At 39.0% G+C, this 7973-nt stretch overlaps 1 protein-coding gene across 1 annotated transcript; it reads right to left on the bottom strand.

Annotated features, from left to right (window-relative positions):
* Positions 1-257: 257 nt before the first annotated feature.
* Positions 258-7776, bottom strand: COQ2 (coenzyme Q2 4-hydroxybenzoate polyprenyltransferase; the record flags this gene model as incomplete). Its single annotated transcript, XM_009584581.1, has 6 exons — positions 258-780; positions 3505-3693; positions 4132-4265; positions 5167-5252; positions 5484-5605; positions 7607-7776. Coding segments are annotated over 6 exons (857 nt in total), but the record flags the coding sequence as incomplete, so codon positions are not given.
* Positions 7777-7973: the final 197 nt, after the last annotated feature.

Below are 7973 nucleotides of genomic sequence, written 5' to 3' on the forward strand. Positions count from 1 at the left end.
GCTCACTCTGTGCAGGCAACTTTGCAGAAGCCTGTTCTTTTCACATGAAAAGGAACCACTGCCAGCAATCACAGCAAGAGCAAAAGGTAATTTAAAATACTTCTCTATTGACTTCTTACTCTAGACCTCACATACTCACAGAGTCCTGACTGCTTCTAGACATCTCAGGATAAAAACTGCTATTGCCGTTCTTTCACGCAACAAGCTCCAACTCAAACTGAAAATTATTCATGTAATAAATCAGAACACCAAACACGTACAGCCAGATTTTATTTACATCCTGAAATCACTTTGCATTTTCCCACATGCTGTCACTAAGAGATATCTGTTTCATATAAAATCTTGGGCTCACAGTCTTGAGAGCTTGACAGAAGTTTGCTTGTACTACACAGGACCAGCAGAGCAGCTTCACTTGTTGAAGCTTCTATGGAGACTGAAGTCATTTAAGGATAATCAAAACTTACATTGTAGGATAATCTCATTTGCATGTTTTTAGAAAAAAGAATGTTTTCACCAGCTTTTATAAATAAACAATACAAAGCAGCTATACTTATGTTGAAACTGTTTTCCTTGATACAGTACTTACATTTTAGCTGGACTAAAATATCAGTATTCATAGTAATTTCACCTGTTTTCTAAAGGCTCTTCCACATTTTTTGAGTCTTTTCGTTTCCACAGATTTCCAAGCACAATCCCTATGAAGAGCAGAACTCCTACAGTACGATTTGAAGCAAATTTCTTCCAACAATCTTCAGGTTTGTCTATGTCCAAAGTGTAAATCTGCAAAAGCACAGTATAACATTCTAGCATTATTATTTACAGACTCATAAATATTTGAAACATCACAAAAAGACACAAAAAGGTCTGTAACTTCAAAAACTGAATCTCAAATTCTAAAGTCTACCCTTACCTCCACAAGAAACAGGAATACTCTGTGCTTACGAAGGATTTTTTGCATAACTGGCATCTATGTTTACTTGACAGATTTATTCAACATACAGCAGAAAAGTCAAGCATCACATATGAACACGACTCCCAGACCCTCTCAATGAAGAACCATGTAAACAGCCTAGATACTGGTGTGTCTGGTTTGATATTTAAAAATGTAAAAATATCTGGGCATGTAAATAAGTCTTTTTAAGATTTTCCTCAGTAGGTAGCCACCTAATTCTTCAATGGGAACTTTAAATAAAAATAAACCCTCCAAAACCTGCCTGCACCTTTAAATCTCTGCTGCAAGGTGTTGCTCCCTGTTTCAGCAGAGACAAGGCACTGGAGATCCAGCAGTGAACTAGGCTAACTGGAATGCACAGGAACGTGCCTGGCCCTGCCTAGTCATACAGGGGTGGTTTAGTCCAGTCGCTCTTAGCCATGTCTGTTCAACTCTCTTGCAAAAAAGAACCAGGACACCTGCAACAACAGCCAGAAGCAAGGCTTGCCCAGCTTGGCAGCTGTCTGCTGTGAGTCACAACTAAAGCTGAAAAAAGCCCACACAGTGCAGCAGGAGAAAAGTTACTGAAAAATATTCCTGGAAACAAAACTTGGTACAAAAGTCTTGAGAAATGTTAAGCAAAACAAGTGAAGGCATTAATAGAGAAGTACCCCCCAAAACCTCAAACCTTGCAATTCAGCCTCTGAAGAAGTCAAACCAGAACGTATCCGATTAAAAGAAGTGAAACTTTCCCGGGGAAACCTGTTCCTCTGCAATTTGTGGTTGTACAGAGGTGACAGGGCTGGGTTCTGATCAAATAATCTGAAATGTCCACGAGCTTCTAAGATATGATGTTATCCACACCCTTGAAAACCGGTCAGCCCCTCAACCACAGGGAACTGAAAACACTGAACTGACAAATAAAACCCAACAGCCAAGCCATGAGATACACCTTCAGAAATGCAAAGCAAATAAAAGATGTTATTTTTCTATCTGTGAACTTCTTGAGTGGGATAGAAATTTGACATCTTCATGACCCAAATTCCTCTGTCTCAGGCACAAATTCAATGAATTAAGGAAAACCTACCCCTCAACGCGGCTTACTCAGCTTTTTAAACTCAGTTAGTTAAGCACAGGTTCAGAAATCTTGAACAAGAAGAGAAGCATGAGAATGTTTAGGCAGAACTAATATTAAAATAATCACTCAAAAAGAAGCTACTCTGTGGTACACAGCACAATGCTGCTCTTGTGACTTTGGCAATCTACACAACTGTTGTGCACTCTTCACCACTTACATTCAATAGGTCTGCATTCTCACTTACAAAAACCCTCCCTGCAGGAAAGTAATTTCCATTTGTGCCAAAACTACAATGTAAGGCCTCTCTGACAATTCAAACTGTAAATGAGTATGCAGCGGAATGTAGTATTCTCTCCCTCATAGATTTCCAAGCATAATCACTCTGAAAAGCAGTGGCTGACAAGTACCAGACTACATCATCACAAGAATTCTCTTACTCAGAGGTATGCTTAATATTCATCACCTGCGTGAGCTCCCCCCATTAAAGTGTAATGTAAGTCTAATGTGCTTTAAAAAGTTTCATGTTAACCACAGACTTAACTTCTCAGACTGTCGACAGTTTTACTACTTGCAACACACAAATTTCTTTACTATCACTCACCTATCAAGACCAGCAATTAATTTTCATATAAACTGACTTGTCACTACAAGACTGTTACAGTTGTAAGGATTCAGAAAGAACAGGGTAACAAGATCCTATCTGCTTCCTTTACTGACAAAGCTAATTTCTTTCTTTCTGTTATTAATTAAAATTTCTAAACTAATACAACTACAAGACTGAACTGGATTGTTCTCTGCTATAAAAGGAACTGTGAATTAGAACTGTCAATTACCATAAAATTATAATATTAACATCTGCTACAGGTGTAGTGAACAAGTCACAGAAAAATGTTATACTGTCAGATCCTAGACTAAAGCTCCAGACCACAGTACAGAATAATTATTTAGATGTAAAATTAATCATCTCTGATTCAGAACATGCAATATTCATTTTCATATAGCTACTGTACAGCATGTTATAAAAAAAAAAAAAAGCCTGTATGTGTCGTTGATACTGTAAACCATATAATCTTTTAAAGTAAGTGAACGATCATAATATACATCAATTGCAGTCTCAGATCATATGCGCCAGACATAGCAAGTGCTGTATCAGAACAATAAAAACTGCACAGTCTTGCAGGATATTGAAGTGGATCTGGCTGCAGCTGCTACTGGAAGTGAGAAGAAAACCCTTGAGACCACAGCTTAACACGAGGCAGTTCTTTTGGTTAGGAACAGATTGAAAACCAGTGCTCCACAGTCTGCAGACCATTGAAGGTCTCTTCAAACAAAAGGTCTGCAAAAGGTACTTAAGAGAAGCGAGCTTATTATCAGAAGACTTCAGTTCTCTTTACAGGAATTGTTTTTTTTAGGTAGTTGGCGAATTGATGGGGGTTGAAAAGCACTCTGATTTCTTATCAAGAACATGGAAAAAGTATAAATAAATCCATAAAACCTGGTGCGCTAGGTGAGCCCCTACGGCAGCCACAGTTGAGTAATATGGGAACGTCTGGTTACAGTTCATTCCTGCCATGCACAAACTCAGGAGCATTGCAAGGCTGAAGCCACTGAGCCACTGCTTTGTATCCTCCTTGAACTGTAATGCTGTTGACTTCACACCGATAATGATGTCGTCCCTCTTATCCTAGAATGAAAGGATGAATTAGCAAAAAATTCACAATCCAACTGCCACTTCATAAGGAAAAGAAAAAGGGGGACCTTTCTTAAGTTTCCAACACTTCTTATTAGGAACCTGATTTAAGTGCATGTGTAGGTCCCTACATTAAAATTTAAATTAGAAGCTTGGTCCTTTAAGCTGCTTTAGCAGCCAACAGCTAATACCAACATCAAAGTTACTTACACAATGAAAATGCATGAGCACACAAAGTGCATTATACTTCCAGCTTTCTACCTGATTTGCAAACAGCAGTAAAAGGTCCAAGGGCTGGGGTTTCTTTGGTGCTGTTTTAGCTCAGCTGAGGGTGAAGAACTGCAACAGGTTAGTACTGCTGTTTGACAACAAAGTTGTAAATTAAACACACAAACATACAGAGATATCTAAAATTTCCCTCTGTTACTCTACCTGATGTGCGTAAATGGTATCATATACTAGCGTCCACATCACTCCAGCTAAGTACACGGGCAAACACACAGACCACTCACATGACCCTTTGATGGCAGACCAGCCAAGAAGGGCTCCCCAATTAAATGTAAGTCCTAAAAACATAATGAGAGTAAAACAAAGAAAAAAAGTTACAAGATTGCCAGGAGCAATTGAAATTACATGTATAGAATTAAATATTATTTGTTTGAGTGTATATCATATCAGCAGCTTTTTGTACAATACTGGCATCTCTATTTTTCTACCACTTACCTTCAGTCAGGTAATAAATAGAAGTAATTTGACATTAAATACTCTGGACATACAAGGAGAAATATGTATAGCCACGCATTTTTCCCCAATTTAAATTTGACTTCATTAGCATAGGGAAACATTTGCACAGAACTACTTCAGTGTACTCAAACAATGGGTCTAAAGTTAAAACACTGAGATGTCAGTATCACAAAAGATGTCAGTATAACTGACTGCAAAAGAGTGCACAGCAGCCAACTATGGTACTTCAAGGCTCAAAATGATAATTTTGGTTGAAAAAGCTGAAGACAGCTGGAATGTGAAGGCCAAGATACAAAGATATGTTTTAGTAGCTCAACCTGAAATACAAGCATCATCAGTTTCTGCACAGGAGTTATTTTAGAGGCTGAAGACTGAAATGAAGGACAAATGCGTGTTTAAGAAAGGTTTTGAGACAACCCCGAAACTAAAGCTGATTCTCAAATGACAAATATTTATTTTCTCCCTTCCTTTCTCCCTCCCCTCACTCCGCCAAAATAAGGAACTGATTTTTAACAAAAAAAACCCAGACCCAAACATCAACTCTTATATGTGTTATAAATTGTTTAAGAAGCTTCTGGCACAACAGAACTTTGTCTATAAGGTATTTTTATTTTAATATGAAGTTATAAAAAGATCAGATTGCTGAAGTTCAATTACTAATTTGTAAAACACCCCAAAAACTACATCTGAAGAACAAAAATAGTAAAAATATTTCCAGCTCACCCAAAATTAACTGTGGCCAATATGTTACTCTCTTCATCAAAGGGTAGGTGATCACAAGAGACAAAGAGGCTGCTCCCAGAATGATACTGTAAAAAGTACCAAGAGGTTTATTGTTTGCCAGTCTAAAGATCACAAGATATAGTGCAGCATGACAGGAGCTGTACATAGTACTGAACTAATTCTTTTACTTTCAAACACAATTCCATGATTAATAACCTCCTCCCTCTGCCTCCAACACCCTTTCTGCCAAAAATCTCTGTGCTTAACTCTGGATCTGGAATCAAATTTTAAAAAACAAAAGATAACTTATACATCACCTATAGTAATTCAGACACAGAAGCACACAAAGCGCCAAGCTAAGCTGTCCCCCAAGAAAGACAAAGGACTGAAAAGTGGAGATATCTCCAGCTGCCAGGGGCCTACTTGCTGTCCTCGCAACCTAAAAATGGAAAGAATAATGTTAATACCAAATCCAACATAACACATTCCAATGTATCATAAAACTAAAAGTCCCACCATTGGCATACAAGTGGAAAAATAAACAGAAACGGATCACAGAATGTTTGAGATGGGGTTCCTTCAACAATACAAACCTAACATATCATCACGGACGTGAGCTGTATTTGTAAGCAACAGCGCTTATAATAGAAGCATAGAGGCTTTAAAAACTAGCGCAGAAATAAAGTGCCACTTGTGTGCAATGAGGCCGATCAGAAACACTGTAGGCATCTTGTACATGAATTTTATTACCTTAGGAAAAAAAAAAATCAGACTTAAAAAGTTGTGAGCTAACTATCCCAATTTCGAGCAGCACTTCTATGCCTAAACGCTTTAAAGTGATTACCACATAAAATATCGTAAAGATGCAGGGCTCCTCTAGCACACATAACCATTGTTAATAACAGTGAAAGAACAATTAATTTAATCCTAGTCGGGATACAATGGACTTTAGAAACTCTGTCTGGAATAAGAAACCATACAAGGCAAACTGAAGGAAGAAACAAACTGAAATGTATGGTGAGGTACCTGCCAAAGGTGACCATTGCCAAAAAAAAAAAAAGACAAAAGTTTTGCACGTTGATGAAAATGGTGTAAAGTCTATCTGAAGAGGTTCGAAAGCCAACTTTTTACAGAATACTATGTATGTATAAAATGTTCTGCATATGCTTTAATAATGTGAATTTAAATAAACTCTTTTAGTTTATTCTCCCCCCAATCAGGTTATGTTAAACATCAAATACTGCTTTTGCAGTTTAAATGTGCACTTAATGTATTTGTGACTAATTCCACTGCACATCATAACCAAACATGGGATGTTTCATTTAAAGAAAAGAAAACATCTACTAAATAATCAGTAACATAAAATCTAAAACCCCAAACCACCATCAGCAACACAAGTCAACATCCTGATATTGACCCAGCCTCTATCGCACTTGTTTTGAAGGTATCCTTTTAATGTAAGAAAGAGCTATGATGAGAATTTTTAAAACTTTACATCTAACCACATCACATTAATGCATAAATGGATTCATTATATTGAAAATTCCATCTTACCAATCACACCCCCACCCTGTCAAATATTTTTAGCATATGTAGTTGTTAATAACCTCCGAACCCTAAACCATCCAAAGCTGCCACGAAACTTGGACTGATTCATTGCCTTCCCAACAGCACAAATACAACAGTGCTCTAAGAAGAACTTCACATATCACATTGGCTCATTATCCAGTTTCTTGCCAGCGCTGAAACCCAAAACCAGACGAACAACACAGGAACAGAAAACAGGACAAGCAAACAGTGACACATCACCAGGATACTCCCCTCCAAGCCTGCACCTATGCACATTTCAAGATCTGACACTGGGCGCTGCCTTTTGCTTATTTCCCTCTTCTGAGCAAAAGGGAGATGAAAAATACAACATAATAGAAGAGGCTTAGCTCAGGGTTGGGAATGATACTCTCAACAGCCATTCTCAAGAAGAAATTAACAATATTCAAGGAAATCCTGCTCCTGAAAATTTAAAAAGAAAGAAAAAAGTGGTTCTTGGGTAGATCGTAACTAGCAAGTGTAGCAAAAAAGTGTTATTTATTTTGTTCTGTCATGCAAAAAAAGTTGAAAAATAAACTTGTTCAAGTACTACCTACAGCTGACAACATATATTCTATCTTACAGAGGTAAGTATTCTGGAAGACTTATTACAGTCCTAGACAGAGAAATGTTATACAAAATAAAGTTATTTCTACTATTCTAGGAGGAAGTGTAGAAAAATTAATTGCACACATCTCAGACAGAAACACAGAGGAATTTCTGAACATGGAGCCCTATGTCTGCACTCAGCAAGGAATCACTGGTGATGTTGGAGATGAGCGGACATGTACTTGGTTAATTAACCAACAATTCACTTCCCTAGGTCTTTGCAAGCCCACGGGGGTTTCTCCACCTTTTTGTCATAGTCGCGATCCCACATGTCATTGATCGTGCAGCCGGCTCCACGCATGAGCACCGCTCCAATGCCGAACAGGGACAGCATGTGCCAGTCCGGGAGGCAGCCCGGCTCGGCCGCCAAGAAGCCGATGCTCCAGGTGCACGGCAGGTACAGCAGCCACGTCCCTGAGGGAAGACAAAATCCGCGCGTGGGGTAAGGGGGGAAACGAGGAGCGGGGGGCCGCGGGGCAGGACGGCAGCTCGCTGCTGAGTAACGGCGTTGCCAGGCAGGCAGACGCGCTTCTTTGGCAAAACTCTCTGCCCGGAAGAGGGCGCGTGTGGCCCGGGAAGGGTGCTACGGCCACCGGCACAGGACTCCCACC

This window comes from Fulmarus glacialis, unplaced genomic scaffold, assembly GCF_000690835.1.
Source record: "Fulmarus glacialis isolate BGI_N327 unplaced genomic scaffold, ASM69083v1 scaffold12819, whole genome shotgun sequence".
NCBI lineage: Eukaryota > Metazoa > Chordata > Aves > Procellariiformes > Procellariidae > Fulmarus > Fulmarus glacialis.